The 14,827-nt window shown below is 42.7% G+C and overlaps 2 protein-coding genes across 19 annotated transcripts in view; one reads left to right on the top strand and one right to left on the bottom strand.

The window, feature by feature from the left end:
• PPFIBP1 (PPFIA binding protein 1) overlaps positions 1-14,827 on the top strand; it is a 191,518-nt gene that overhangs the window by 70,966 nt on the left and 105,725 nt on the right. The gene's annotated exons all lie outside the window — the stretch shown is intronic.
• C5H12orf71 (chromosome 5 C12orf71 homolog) lies at positions 3,260-5,378 on the bottom strand. The gene has a single exon (XM_021092150.1). It carries the CDS (start codon positions 3,875-3,877, stop codon positions 3,428-3,430), a length of 450 nt encoding a protein of 149 aa, XP_020947809.1. The 5' UTR covers positions 3,878-5,378; the 3' UTR covers positions 3,260-3,427.

Here is a 14,827-nt window from a genome sequence, read left to right as displayed (position 1 = left end):
CTGTCACAGATTGCCATTTTCTCTTCCTCCTGTTCCCCTATCCCCAAACTCTCCTTTCCTGCTCTTAATCCTGCTGGCCAGTAACTTTTGACTTAAGGAATAGCAAATCTAAACTGTGTGTTTCCTTTTTTTTTTTGAATTACATAGGAAAAAAAATCATTTAAAAGATTATAGAGAGACCACTCTGTACCACATACTGTTTAAGATCTTGCACTAAAAAGGAACCAAGATTTGGTGCTTGCCCTCAGGAGGTCAGATCCTATAGGTAAAATCATCCTATAGAGCTGAAAAGTTCAAGTCATGGTGTGAGGGCGAGGACTAGGGGACAGCTTAAGTAAAGTTGACCATGTCAACTGGAAGAATCAGTCTTGGCCTTATAGCAGCCGTGGAAGTGAGGTCTTTGATGATGAATTCCCCAGGCAATGGGGGACTTGAGAAGGCACTGGGGGCCACTCTACAGGGCATGGAGAAAGTAATTCCTATGTAGATTAAAAGATCTGGGAGAGAGTTCCCGTCGTGGCACAGTGGTTAACGAATCCGACTAGGAACCATGAGGTTGCAGGTTCGGTCCCTGGCCTTGCTCAGTGGGTTAAGGATCTGGCGTTGCCGTGAGCTGTGGTGTAGGTTGCAGACGCGGCTCGGATCCCACGTTGCTGTGGCTCTGGCGTAGGCTGGCAGCTACAGCTCTGATTTGACCCCTAGCCTGGGAACCTCCATATGCCTTGAGAGTGGCCCAAGAAATGGCAAAGAAAAAAAAAAAAAAAGATCTGGGAGAAGAAAAGGGCAAGACATTGTGAATGTTAGTAGATGGGATGGATATGCCATGGTTTGGGAAGGTGGTGCAAAGGTTGCCTCTGGAAGGAAGTGAATGCAAGTCTTGGAGCAGATGGGGTAGTGGGACTTAAAGTCTTGGCGAAGTCAAGGAGCAGCTGAAGGTAGAGCAGGGCTTTCAAGTGAGTAGTGGGATGGGAGAGTGTTTTCAGAGAGGTGAATAAAGCAAGGAGTCTGGTTGTGCAGACTCACGGTGTGACCACGAGCATATACTGCTAAGAAGACTTCGTTCTTTGATTTCTTCCTTCTCATGGTCTGTCTTTCCTTGGACAATATCAGCCCCAGTGTCTCTCACATATTGTAACCAGTGAAGATTGCATGGCTTCATGCCACACCAGTTTATCCCCCAGTTAAAGTCCTCTGCCTTAAACTAACCACATTTGTGACTCAAACAACCTCATAATGAAACTTTTTAAAGTCAATTTCCCCATGTTGAATTGATTCTTCTTTTGTACTCAATGTCTACTGCGTACAAACTGTTACCACCCATAACTCTTCAGAGTCATATGTTTATGTGGCTTTATCTCTTAAATAGTAAGCCACCTGAGCTCAAAGATTGGATTTGGTTTTTACTTTCTTTTTTTTTTTTTAATAAGCTCAAAAATTATCTTGCACTCCTATGTGCTAATTATTTGTGGAAGAAAGGAGAAAAGAGAAGGAAGCGATAAAAGAATTACAATTGAGGAAAAGAAGGAATTTGAGAGTAAAGAATCACATGAACTCTGAGGGTCATAGGATTGTAGCAAAAGTTGAAGATGGAAGGCTCTTGAGTCAACCTGGGGGCAATAAGGAGGCTCGTGGTGGTGCTGGGGAGGGGAGGTGATCACAGTAACAGGGGCAAAATGTGTGAGTAGAGCCTTCCTCGAAGTTGGCATTTATTGGAAAGTTTAATGATAATTGTAAATTTTCAGAGGGCGCAGTGGGGAATGGGCTGGGAGAGGACTTGGTTGAATCAAGATCTACTGAAACCTATAACGTTTCATAAATATTGCTTCTGTGTGGGTATGGCTTCTGTGTGGGAATTGTCTCAATGAGAACTGACTCTGAACTGCTCACTCTAGGATGTTCCTTGGATCAGGGCTTCTGGAAATATCTTCAAGAGAATGAATAATAGCAACAACAGCAATAATATTTATCAAGTGCTTGCATTATCTCATTCATTCTCACAACAATGTTATGAGGTGTGTCTTATTATCTTCTCTGTCTTATGAATAAGGAAAGTTAGGCATCCCCAGTCACCTCCTAAGTGGGCTGTTTATTCTAGCCAAGGCAAGGGGTGCTGGAACCAGGAAGTCCTCTACAAGCATCAGACCCAACTCCTGGACTCCTGAAACTGCCCATGGAACTTAGCTTCTTGAGGGACTCCGTATCCTCTGCCACTTGCTGGAACCCTGCAAATTCAGCCAAAACCATACCATACCACTGTGTTGGGAATCAGATGGGTCGTACTGCCGCCTTCTGAAAGCGGGTGTTTGGACTAATGATAGAATAGGTTAAAATATACAAAGTCAGAGTTCCCTTTGTGGCTCAGCGGGTTAAGAAAGCCAGTATCCATGAAGATGTAGGTTTGATCCCTGGCCTTGCTCATTGGCTTAAGGAACTGGCATTGCTGTGGCTGTGACATAGGCCAGCAGCTGCAGCTCTGTTTCGACCCCTAGCCTGGGAATTTCCATATGCTGCAAGTGTGGCCCTAAAAAGAAGTACACAGACACACACACACAGAGAAATAGGGTGAAATAGATTGAGAAGGGTGAGAGGAGAGAAAAAGAGTGACTTCAAGTTAGGAAGGATAGTAATCCTGAAAATTCTCAGAGAAATTTATTTCTGTCTTCTAGATAACATATAATTCCAGCCAGGGTCAAGGTAGTAAGCTGGGAGAGGAAGACACGGATATCACGAATATGTTGGGGTTTTTTTTAATTGGGAAAAAAAATAGCTCATGGGGATTGTAGAAGAGGGGCTATCAAAACGTTTAAAAATCTGGCAATATGGGGTGTCCTGATTCGAGGGATTCTTGAGGTTGGATCCTCTTGCTTCTGTGAGAAAGTCCTTTCTTCTTTGCCAGCAGACAGGAGCTCTTAGCAGCCTTCTTGGGCTGCTCTCTCCCCCAAAGTGAGGAGAGGACCTGGTGCCTTAGCCAGTGGAAGACCCGCCTGAAGTTCAGACAGGAGAGGGCTTGTGTGCTGGAGGGGGCGCCCTCCTCTGGCGGACCTGATGAGATTGAGGAGGTCTCTGCAGTATTTGTCCTTTGGCTGCCAATGGCCTGGCTTTTTATCTGCCAAGAAAAAGAATGTTAGATAAGTGTAACCTGGACAGCAGTGGGGTCAAGAGTTATCTACTTATGGACCTCAAACTCTTAAACCAAAAATAACCCCCAACTGCACATGCACAGTTTCAAGATTCATTAATACTGGAACACACACACACACACACACACACACACACGTATTTTGGGTGTAATTGTCGGCCTTTTCTTTACTTGCCTGCTCTTTTCTGTCCCCCCAGTGCTCCTTGGTGTTTTCCTTTCAACTCCACTTGACCCCTTCCTTGCTGTTAGCCTTCTCCACCCCTAGCCATGTGTCGGACCAGCCTTGTTTCATGGCAGGTAGTAATGCTCAATGCATTTCCCCCACCCCCTCCACCAGGCCTGTGCCCTGCTTGCCTGTGAGGCATCTGTGCTCACCTCAGCAAGCTCATGTTTTTGAAGCCATGGAGGAATCTGTGCAAACTGGATGGCATCATCACTTTCTGGTGGGTTGAACTTGGCCAAGTCTTGACAACTGTCCCGTTCTTGATGACTCATTTGAGCCACACCTGGAGGGGAGCTGCTGGGCAGCTGGGAATCTTCCTCCAGAGCAGATTCAGGGAACACAGAGTTATCATCTTCATCATCTTTCTGATTCTCTAGAAGGTTCTCAAGCTTTTGCACAAGACCATCGAGTTTGCTGAGAGTCAGCCATGTCTTCTCTTTGGGGTACTTGTCTATCTGCTGGTTATCTCTGCTTAGGTCCCAATTAGCTGTCAGGTCTGAACTGTCAGAGGCCATGTCCACGTTCCAGGCCAGGGTGATGCTTAGTTTGCAAAACTGCTCCCAGTCATCTTGTCTTCGGTCTCATCTCCCCAGGAGTTTTCCTATATTTTCAGTCTACCATGTCCCCTGGATAGGAGGGACAAAGTGGATTGAAGGACCACTGGAAGACATGTCTTCACAGGAGATGGGTGTTCTCACAGGAGAAGGGCTCCTCATAGGGAAAGTGGCCCACAGAGACACTCAGGTTTGAATCGGAGCTGCTGGAGAGTGAGTGTGCCTCGGGGTTCAAAGGCTCGAATCTCAGTTCTCTCTCATCCCAGGGATCTTCAAAAGAAAGAAAAGATAGGTGGTATGGGGGAGAAGGGGGTGATATGGTACTTACACAATTACATTATACATTCCTTTTTCTGTTGGGGCTCTCACACTCCCATAGAAGCTCATCCTGTTCTGTTTCGTTTTTCACTGAAAACATTTCTGATTTGGAACTACATTTATTTCTTTAAAAAAATTTTTTTTATTAAAGTATAGTTGATTTACAGCGTTCCTTTAATTTCTGCTATACAGCAAAGTGACCCAGCCATAAATACATACATACATATATAGACATATACATATATAATATGCACCCATTCTTTTTTTTCATACTATCTTCCATCATGTTCTAACCCAAAGGATTGGACACAGTTCCCTGTGCTGTACAGTAGGTCCCCCTTGTTTATCCATTCGATTGTAGTAGTTTGCCTTCTGCCAATCCCATACTCCCCATCCATCCCACTCCCACCCTCTACCCGGCAACCACAAGTTCATTCTGTTTTGCAGTCTCCAATGAAGGGCAAAAAAAGATAGCCCCTCTACCTTTAAAAACCCATTTCCATGCAACCTTCTCTCCTAAGCATCTTCACTGGATGCCTCACATCTTTTGCTACTACAGTTGAAAGCACTTGTATTATAAATGAAAAAATGATCACTGTATACATTTGAAAAATTTAAAGATGAAAATAAATATGCCTATGATCCCACTGTCCAGAGATAATGGTAATCATCATGAAAACATTCTGGTGGATTTCCTGATATTCTTTTCTTTCCCTTTATATAGATGTATATACATTCACATATACACATGGGTATGAAAGTCACTTCAGTTGAAACTGAGATTATTGTATTTTATGGCACAACCTACAATATATATATATATATATGACTATTCAGTCATTTTTAAGAGCTTTCTTATTAATGACCATTAGGTGGTAGTTGTTTTTAATAGATAAATTTGCAGTAACCGCCCCTCCCCCGTTAATAAATCTTTGTGTCTCTCTTTATATTCTTTTATTTTTTTTCTTTTTACAGCCATTCCTGCGGCATATGACGTTCCCAGGCTAGGGGTCAAATTGGAGCTGAAACTGCACTACAACTGTAGCAACACTGCATTCGAGCCACATCTGCGACACCTACGCCTCAGCTTGTGGCAACGCTGGATCCTTAACCCAGTAAGCAAGGCCAGGGATCAAACCAGCAACTTCACAGACACAACATCAGTTTTGTTTTTTGTTTTTTTTGTCTTTTTTTATTTCTTGGGCCGCTCCCGTGGCATATGGAGGTTCCCAGGCTAGGGGTCGAATCGGAGCTGTAGCCACCAGCCTACGCCAGAGCCACAGCAACGCAGGATCCAAGCCGTGTCTGTGACCTACACCACAGCTCACGGCAACGCCGGATCGTTAACCCACTGAGCAAGGGCAGGGACCGAACCCGCAACCTCATGGTTCCTAGTTGTATTCGTTAACCACTGCGCCACGACGGGAACTCCCACAACATCAGATTCTTAACCCACTGAGCCCCAACAGGAATTCTTACATGTGGGTTTAATGAATCAAAGATCACACATGTTTTAAAGGCTCTTCATAATTGATACGAAATTGCTTCCCAGGCAAGTTTTAGCCATTTAGATGACCATCCGCCCACCATCTGATGGCACTTTTTAATGCAGCTTTTTCTGTGATGCCCTGATTAGTAGCCGGGGGAAGGTAAAAATACATACGCATGCACACGCACACACAAACACGCACACACACGTTGTCCTCTCTGTAATGCTCTGCTCTGGGCACCACCCACGTGAAAGAGGTGCTGCCAACTCCTGAGTCATAAACCTTGGAGGTGAAAGATCCTTCAGATCCTGAGTCTCAGTGGTTAGATGTCCAACTGCCAGAAGTCTGTGTTCCTGGACTGTTGGTTACCGTGGCAACATAAGGGCCCAAGTTATAGTCGTGTGGAACAAGAGAAAAAAGGGATAGAAAGCTACAGGAGCCAGCCCTTGCTCCCACAATACCCTATACCTATACCATCCCAGCTGACGAGGAGCCCTCTCTCGAGGGCAGAAGGACAGATGCCATGGCAGTTACTTCCTTCTGGTCATGTGGGTGTCTAGGATGGTTCCTGGCTTGAGAGAATTTAAAGACTACTTGATGAAATGGACATAAACAGCCCATTAATAGACAGAACGGTAAGTCCAGCGGCAGCACTTAAAAATAAAAGATGCAAGCTATTCTAATTAGAATGGATATGCAGTGAGGTCCTGCTGCATAACACAGAACTATAGCCAATCTCTTGGGATAGACTATGATGTAGGGTAGTATGGGAAACAGAAGGAGTGTATATATCTATGTATATACAGGTAGATATATCCTGTTCTAAGCACTTTCATATATATATATGACTGGGTCACTTTGCTATACAGCAGACATTAGCACAACACTGTAAATAAGCAGAACTTTAGTAAAATTAAAAAAATAATAATTAGAGTTCCCGTCGTGGCGCAGTGGTTAACGAATCCAACTAGGAACCATGAGGTTTTGGGTTCAATCCCTGCCCTTGCTCAGTGGGTTAACGATCCGGCGTTGCCGTGAGCTGTGGTGTAGGTTGCAGACACGGCTCGGATCCTGCGTTGCTGTGGCTCTGGCGTAGGCTGGTGGCTACAGCTCCGATTCGACCCCTAGCCTGGGAACCTCCATATGCCGCAGGAGCGGCCCAAGAAATAGCAAAAAGACAAAAAAAAAAAAGAAAAAAAAAAAGAAAATAATAATAATGGCATGGGAGAATGGAAGGAGGCACCAAGGGCAGCCAGGGGAGAGACTGAGGAAAAGCCTCCTGGATCAGAGGTAATCTTACCTCTGATCTCAGTATTTATGAGGCTGTGGAAGTTAGCAAAGTGAAAAGGGATTGGAACTGGGGGAGAAGGCCTTTGAAGCAGAGGGAGCACCTGAGCAAGGACCCCCAGGTGAGAATCAGCCAGGTGTGAGGAGATTAAGCACTAGGAAGTAAATTGGGTCCATAAGATCATGGAAGGCCCTTCCACCCCCATTAAAGAGCCTGAATTTTAGCTGATAAGCCTGTATTCGTAGGGTGGTTTCATTTCTCAGGCATTCTTCCAGATATTGCAAAGTATACTGAAATACTTGACATGATTAAAACAAGCAAACAAGGGAGTTCCCGCTGTGGCCAGTGGGTTAATGATCTGGCTTCTCTCTGTGGCGGCACCAGTTTGATCCCCAGCCCAGTGCAGCACTCTAAGGACCTGTGGCATAGGTGGAAGCTGCAGCTCGGATTCGATCTGAGCAGGCCAGGAACTTCCACATGCCATGGGTGTGGCCAAAAACAAACAAGCAAACAAAACAAAACTGCCTGTAGACTTGGCAGCATGAATGTTATTGGCTGGCTTTCGTGAGAACCCAATCAATAGGTTTGCACTGGGTTGAGGAAGGGATGGGAGGAGATGAGGTGGGAGAAGTGTCTGAGAGGAGGAGGCAGGGTCAAGGTTAGTTTCTGCTCCCACCTGGCAAGTGCTTACTTAAGAGGAGCACAGCCTGTGCAGGGTGATTGCTCAACATGTAGAAGTTGTTTTCTTTTGGAGCAAGTAAAGCAGGGATCCATGGCATGGGCAGAGGCTTGGTTGTAACATAAGGAGTGTGTTATTTCCTGGTATAAGAAGGAAAAAGCGATAAGATGGATGTGGACAGGTTTGGAGGAATGCATTGCCAAGGACCTCCTTTTTCTTCAAGGTTCCCCAGAGAGGATTCTTCCTTATTCCTGAATCTGCATTGTTTCACCCTAGTTCAGTTCTCTGGATCTCTGTCCTTGTTCTCGTTTCTTTGTTCCCAACATTATCTCCCTTAACAGCCTTGTCAGTAACATGAGGTACCTTGGTTTTTCTAGAATTGGCACCTCGCTTGTCCTTGTCATCTTCCTTTGGGCATCCCTGCTACTCGCCATGCCCTCCCAGCTCCCCAGTCATCCTTCCCTTCCCTTTCCTTCCCAGGGACTTCACAAATCATATGGAAATTGGTTTGGTCTCAGGGGGTACTTTGCAGGTGGAGGTTGTAAATCTTTCATCATCTGTTTCCATCTGTGAAATTCCGAGGACAAATGTGGGTTGTGTAGGACTGAAGGCTCTCGGTTGCATAGGCGACACACACAAAAAATAACCTTTTCTAAGAACAAAATCATCTTGGCAAATGCAGCTACAGCAGCCACCAGCCTGGTGCAAACTGTGGAGCTATGAGTTGTTTCTAGGTTAGTTCAGTGAGTCTCAGAAAGGGAGTAGGGCTTCCACTCAGAGTTTCCAAGGAACAGAGGGCATGTGTACTTTGAAAAAGCATGTTCTTAAATTAACATTGCTTAGAGTCACTTTTTAACATTTTTCAACTTTCAAATAGCATTAAAAGAAACCATACGGTCTTTATATTTATCCAAAAAGAGTCATGGATTCAAATATACACACACAGGGAAAAAAAGCCAAGAAACACTGGTCTGACTTAAAAGAACCTCAACTCATTGGAATCCATCCATTGCTTAAAGATCTTTCCCAGTATTTTCCCATCTTTATTTCTATTGAACGAGGTTATGTTTAAAGTTTGCCACTACTCCCAGATTTTTTGCTGTTGTACTGGTTAAATTCCTAGGTTCTGTTAAGTGAGATTGTTTTAGGTGAGTCTGGGTTAGGAGTTAAGATGACATGATGTGAGAAATAGGCAGCGCTGGTGGTGGGGAGAAACCGCTTCTACCCAAGAGGCCACCTGGCTAGTGGCCACAGATTGCCTACAATTCCTGTGAGTGATTGGGAACCTCAATTAATCCCAGGGCGGTGGGGCTGGGGTTGGGGGGTTGCCAGTCAGGAGCAGCAGACTCCCGAGCATTTATGGAGCGCTTACTACATGCTAGGTCCTGTTCTAAGCACTTTCTATGTGATTGTTGTTTAATCTTCACAGCAGCCCAATCAGTAAAGTATCGTTAGTTGCTCTGTCTTACAGCTGAAGGAAGGAACCAAGGTGTGAGCAGTTATGTACCCTTGCCTGCATTCCCAAACCAGAAACTGTAGAACCTGGATTCTGACGTAGCTAGCTTGGCTTACCCTCCCGTTTTTTGGGTTTTTTTCCCCCTCATTTCTGTATTTTATTTTTCTTTAATCAGTATGCCTTTCTATAAGGAATCTTCCTGAATATCTTTGAGAAAAACTTATTTTTATTTTTTTGTATTTCTAACTTAAAAAAATTTTTTTTAATTGTTATTTCCCCAATACATTTTTTTTTCTACTGTACAGCATGGTGACCCAGTTACACATACATGTATACATTCTTTTTTCTTGGGAGGCTGGCCACCCACCTCCTTGGAAGATTTCTGGGAGAGATGACGTAGGCCAAAAATAAACCTGTGTTCTGGTTTCTTAAAAGGAACTCTTTGCACAAAATAATATGTATTCTAAGTACGTGACACATAGGACTGGCCCCAAACAATGGCCTTCACACTTGGGGCAGCCTAAAGTGAGATTTAAAATAAATATTCTGCTTCCTCTTTGGCATAATGCGACCTGGATCCTTCTGCTCTGGCTTTTCCTAAGAACTCTGTGACTGCCTCCCAGGACACTGGGAGCCTAGAAAAGCATTCACGACTGGCTTGCTTTCCATACAGCTGGAGTGAAGGGGAGAGAGAAATGGAACACTTTGAACTAAATGTAAACATTTAATTAGGAAAAAATTATTTCTCAGCCTAAACTACTGAAGTTTAGAGTGTTCCCAAAGATAAAAGAACTTCACACAAGAGGAAGCCTCAGAGAAAAGTTGAAATTTTTATTTGTACCATACCATCATTTATCTGTATATTCTCTCTCTCTTCCTCCTTTTCTCTGTATATATGTGTGCGTGTGTATACATACATATTTCATTTTATTTTACTTTATTGTTTTTTATTTTCAGCCACACCTGTGGCATATGGAAGTTCCTGGGCCAGGGATCAAATCTAAGCCACAGCTGTGACCTACACCACAGCCGTAGCAATGCTGGATCCTTAACCCCTTGCACTGGGCCGGAGATGGAACCTATGCTGCCACGGAGACAACATTGGATCATTAACCCACTGTACCACAGCGGGAACTCGTATTTCATTTTAAATAAAGCTCAGATAGTAAAAGTCCTTGAAACTCACCTTCTGCCTCCCCCAGAAGAAAAGGATACTCACTGTTAATTCTTTGATATCTATTACATAATTTGCACAGATGTTTTTCTTTTAAAGCATCATTGAAGTAGCAACAACACATGCCATCTTTATGATCCCATGCTGTGAAGGGTAGTCAATTCTAAAACGTAACTTAGCTTTTACCTCTGATAACAGATCAGGCGATTGGGTGTCCTTGTTAACCATACCACTTGTGTTGATTTCTTTGCTAGGGTTTTATTTTGACTTGCTGGATCACAGGTGTATTGCCTGAATAGTATAGCTAGTTCATCATTATCTTCTTGGATCACAGGTGTATTGCCTGAATAGTATAGCTAGTTCATCATTATCTTTTCTCTTGAAGCAAGACCATCTATAATAAAGCTCTTGCTAGAGGTTTTAAAAATGATAGTATGTTGTGAATTTACAGTGTTTTAGCACTGAAGCCAGTAATGATGGCAACTTTAAAAGCTTTAAACACTTTCTCAAATCTATTGATTTGATGGGATTTAGAACCTAAATATGTAGAGTGGGAAGTTCTAACTTTGAAATGAAGCTACTGTTGTGGTTAATTTTAACTTGACTAGGCCACAGGGTTCCCAGATGCTTGGTTCAACATTATTCTGAGTATATCTGTGGGGGTGCTTCTAGATGAGATTAACAATTGAATCAGCGACTAAGTGAGGCAGGTTGCCCTCCCCAGTGGGGGTAGATCTCCTCCAGTCCTTTGAAACCTGTATAGAACAGAAAAATAAGTAAGGGAGAATTTGCTCTCTCAGCCCTACTGTCTTTGAGCTGGGACACTGGTTGACCTCCTGCCTTTGGACTCAGACTGGAACATACACCATCAGTTCTGGTTCTCAGGCCACTGGACCTGAAATTACACCGTTAACCTTTTCTAGGTCTCCACCTGACAAACAGAAGATCGTGAGACTTTTCAGCCTCCATAATTGCATGAGCCCATTCCTTATATCTTATAATAATCCTCTTTTCTCATTTGTGTGTGTGTGTTGTCAACTTTAAAAATATGCATAATATAAAAGTTGAGAGTTAAGTTTTATTTGGGGCAAAATGAGGATTAGAGCCCATGAGGCAGCATTTCAGATAGCTCTGAAATACCCCACAGAGGCAGGGCGGAAGGTCAGTATATATGTGATTTTGGTGAAAGTGGGAGGTACATGCAAGTAAGCACACATTTTTACAGAAGGTTGCTGCTAGCCTTGCGAAGGTTACTGCTAATCAAGAAGAGCAGATGTCACCATGAAGGATTTTAGTGCTTTTCTAGATATGAGGAGATGCAAGAATTGGGCTGATAAAGTCTTCTTCTGAAAATATCTAACTGGAGGCCTGTTCTGCCAGTTTTCCCAGAGCATAGATCACCTCATTCCTGATCTCCACCTGGAGCTCTTTTCAGGGGTGTTGAGGCTCAGCAGCTGCAGCAGCTCATGATTCAATCCATGTAGAGGTATGTGGCAAGAGCCAAGCTCCAGTTCATGGTGCGTGTATGTATACACACATTCATATGTATGCTATTGTTTCTGCTTCTCTGGAGAACCCGGACTAATATAGTTGCTTATTTTTCATTTTTTGAAACTATGAAGTATTTTAACACTATCAAAACAATATCATGAACCCTGTGATACAATCCACTGAGGACACAATGTCATGTTTTGTGGTAGTCTTGCCCAATAACACATAATCACAGCCTAATAGACAACATCAGACAAACTCCAATTTTGAGACACTCAACAAAATAACAAGTGTCAAGGCCATGAAAGGCAAGGAAAGGCTGAGAAACTCACATACTGCAGAAGACTAAAGAGAAATAACAACTAAATGCACTGTAGGGTTGGATAGGATTATGAAAATAGGAAAAGGACATAGGTGGAAACCCTGGGGAGATTTCAGTATGTTCTTTATTTTAGTTAATGATGTTATACCAAAGTTAATTTTCTGGCCAGATTATCGTGTGGTTGCATCGATGTTACCATTAGGGGGAGTGGGGTGAAGATATATGAATTCTGTGTTTGCAGCTTCTCTGTAAGTCTAAAATTAGGTCAAAATAAAAAAAATTTTTAATGACTACATAAAGGTATAGTAAATTATGTAACACATACCTAAATACTTAAAACTAAGTTTGGTCAAGTCTTACCATTTTGCCATATTTGAGTCATTATTTTTTTAAAGAAATAAAACATTTTAGGTTAAACATAAGCCCTCTTATATCCCTTTCCTGATCCCCATTTTTCCCTACCTTTCCCATGATCACCATCCAGAATTTGATATCTGTCTTGCACTGCTTTAATGTGGTTTTACAGATTAATATATTGTTTCACTGTTGGAGACAAAAAACAGTATAAATATGAATTTACTTAATACCTTAAACTGCACACTTAAAATGGTGAATATGGTTAATTTTATATCATGTGAATTTTACTATAATGAAAGAAACTTGGGAAAAAAATTATAAATAGACTACAAAGTGACGTTCTTTAGGAAAGAGGAAGTCCCCATGGTTCTTTTTGCTTTATAAGAATTATTGTGACAAGGACATCCTTTTTCTAAACCAAATTCTTAGCTGAAATATCAACAGTGTTTATTTTGGGGATTATGAAGATGATGGGTATAATTTCTTGTGCTCTATTTTTATGTCCATTCCCAAACAGACAAAGCCTTATCAAAGCTCATGCACTTAATTAAAGGAGGATGGTGGTGAAAATAGTGTTTTGTGGTGAGCAAAGTTAAATGGTGCTTTCGCATGTCATTTAATTTTCATGACATTAAATGAGTTGTGTATTTTCACCCCAGTCTGAACTTTGGCAGTTTACCCAGATCTGCCTCCAGAGTCCAGAGGCCCTCAGGAGCTAGGCTGCCGCTGCTGGGAACCAGCCTCAGCTGATTTGTTTATACATCATGGGTGCATATGGTTAGTCAGCAGTAGCAATAGATGAGAACTGTTGGTCTCTGGTGCTACAACTTCACAACCCAGTGCGGCCATGAGAGCAACTCACAGATTGAATTCTGCCACATATATAAGTGTTTAATGGCAAACAGGCACAAAAACACCACACAGTCTCGTTGTATAAGCTCCAGAATTGTGCCGTCCAACAGGGTAGCCACTAACTGCATGTGACAATATTAAATATTAGGATTTCCCACTATGGCACAGTGGGTTAAGAATCTAACTACAGATGCTCGGGTCCCTGCAGAGGTACAGGTTCGATCCCCAGCCCAGCGCAGTGGGTTAAAGCATCTGGCCTTGCCACAGTTGTGGCATAGGTTGCTGCTGCAGCTTGGATTCAATCCCTGGCCTGGGAATTTCCATATGCTGTGGGTTCTGCCATATTAAAAAAAAAAAAAAAAAAAGTTTCTTTAGTCACTCTGACCACATTTCAGGTGCTCAGTGACTACCTGTAATTAGTGGCTACTTTATTGCTTATGGCAGATAAGATGTTTCCCTCATTGTAGAAAGTTCAGTGGGACAGAGCTTCTCTGGAAGGTCCCAGTGGTCTGTCCTTTTGTGGTCTGCTCTATTTGGATAGCACTCTGAAAGAAATTCACTGTAGCAGATGGAACAATACTGTAGCTTCAGGATTTAGCCAACTTTTTTTTGGTTAGGATCAGATAACAAAATTTCCTCCAGGAGTCCACTCTGTGGCTCAATGGATTAAAGCAACCCAACATAGGGTCAGTGAGAATGTGGGTTCCATCCCTGACCTCACTCAGTGGGTTAAGTAAGGATCCGGCATTGCCGCAAGTTGCTATGTAAGTCATAGATGCAGCTCACATCCTGCACGGCTATGGTGTAGGCCTGCAGCTGTAGCTCCAATTTGACCCCTAGCCCAGGAACTTCCATATGCTGCAGGTGCAGCCATAAAAAGAAAAAAAAAAAATTCTTCCAAAGCATCTAATAACAGGACCAGTGGGAATCTTCAGCTGAGAGCACCATTTCCAAAGGGTCAGACAACTGGGTTGGAAAGAGTCTTATGTTCAGTTTATGCAAGAGTGAGACTATCTCTACAATACTTAATAGCCCATCATAAACATCATTTGATTGATGAAAACTCATGTGTGGTAGCCTTTATGCTAAATAACAACCCATTGATTTTCATTGGAGAGAAACATAGTTGACTTGATTTTCTGCTTATATAATCTTTTGATTAGTCATTCAAATGCTCACTGCCCCAGAGTACAGGTTAAAGATAATGAACGCCTTTGATCATTTTTCATGTGGAGGTATTTCAAAAAACCACAGACATTATGACAGCCTGTGTATAGAGTATCTTGTTCAGTATTTACAACATCCCTTTCCAGTAGGCATGGCGGTATTAACCTCATTTGGGGCTTAATTGAATTCCCCAAGGTCCTGTGGCCAGGCTTGTACATCATGGAGTCAGTTTCTTCTTTATTTCTTAAGTAAGAACTAAATGCAGATCATTTATACTGTTGCCAAATATAAGCATATAACCTTTCTTCTTTTATTTC

This window comes from Sus scrofa, chromosome 5 (genome assembly GCF_000003025.6).
Source record: "Sus scrofa isolate TJ Tabasco breed Duroc chromosome 5, Sscrofa11.1, whole genome shotgun sequence".
Classification (NCBI taxonomy): Eukaryota; Metazoa; Chordata; class Mammalia; order Artiodactyla; family Suidae; genus Sus; species Sus scrofa.
Note: the sequence above shows the minus strand (reverse complement) of the source record. Positions and strands in the feature narration are given on the sequence as shown.

Coding starts and splice junctions, on each gene's coding strand:
- C5H12orf71 (XM_021092150.1), bottom strand. CDS start 3,877: ATGGCCTCTGACAGTTCAGACCTGACAGCTAATTGGGACCTAAGCAGA.